The sequence below is a fragment of the Penaeus monodon genome, chromosome 21 (genome assembly GCF_015228065.2).
Source record: "Penaeus monodon isolate SGIC_2016 chromosome 21, NSTDA_Pmon_1, whole genome shotgun sequence".
NCBI lineage: Eukaryota > Metazoa > Arthropoda > Malacostraca > Decapoda > Penaeidae > Penaeus > Penaeus monodon.
Genome location: NC_051406.1, coordinates 7,357,756 through 7,358,654, shown reverse-complemented (window position 1 = coordinate 7,358,654; position 899 = coordinate 7,357,756). Strand labels below are relative to the sequence as shown.

Below are 899 nucleotides of genomic sequence, written 5' to 3'. Positions count from 1 at the left end.
TACCTGTCTCATCATATACGAGTATCACCCTATCACCTTATTCATAGAGACATGTACAAACAAAATACGAACAATATTCGACATGGACGAAGACTCGAGCCGAAATTCGAGACAGGTTTGATTCTTTGTGTGTATTACTGTACCTCAATGGCATCTTCAAAGGTCCCTCCTGCCGGGACGATCATGTAGAAATCAGTGTTGTTGAAGCCCAGGTCGGCCACTTCGTAGCAGTCGCGGGGAATCGGACAAGCTGCCAAATCCAGTTAAGGTGTAATTATGTGAAATTAATGAATAAAGACAGTAACCACAGTTTTCTCTTTATTGTTTTGTTGTTTAATTTTCTTGTTCTTATACCATTCCTTTTTACTTCTCTGAATAAGAAAGATTTGGTTAAAACTTGGACAAATTCTATAGTTTTCCAGAAGCTTGTTAAAGACTGAGGAAGAATACCCGTTGTATTTTCACTCCCGTTTACTATTCGCCGATGATTCCGGTTTGCGGTTTACGTAGACAAACATACAAAAAACTAATTTCCCCTTCTTAACCCCCCCCCCAAAAAAAAAAAAAAAGCCTAACAAACAATATACGGTAACAGAAATTCGCTTTTCCACGTTCCCATACATACCACATGACCCTTTTCACTACGGACACAAACAGACAGAACCCAAACCCACCTACCGCTATCACAGATGTCATGAACAGGTGTCCACTGCCCGTTCACGCACTGGGACACCCGACCGTGGGCACCAGAGAGCCAAGCACCCGGAGATTCGCATCTATAATATGCGGCTATGACCGCCTGGCTTGTTGCGTGCTTTACCTCCATCGGTGTCTCGGTGTTATCCAGCTGGGGGTAACTGGAGCTGCATGCCGTGGTGTCCCTTGCTAAGCATTGGGTA

The 899-nt window shown here is 43.8% G+C and overlaps 1 protein-coding gene across 1 annotated transcript in view; it reads right to left on the bottom strand.

The window, feature by feature from the left end:
* LOC119586548 overlaps positions 1 to 899 on the bottom strand; it is a 58,792-nt gene that overhangs the window by 21,651 nt on the left and 36,242 nt on the right. The window contains exons 7-8 of the mRNA XM_037935307.1: positions 679 to 885; positions 144 to 250 (exon numbers count right to left, since the gene is read on the bottom strand). Of these exons, the coding sequence (XP_037791235.1) occupies positions 144 to 250; positions 679 to 885 (314 nt within the window). The remainder of the gene's footprint in view (positions 1 to 143; positions 251 to 678; positions 886 to 899) is intronic.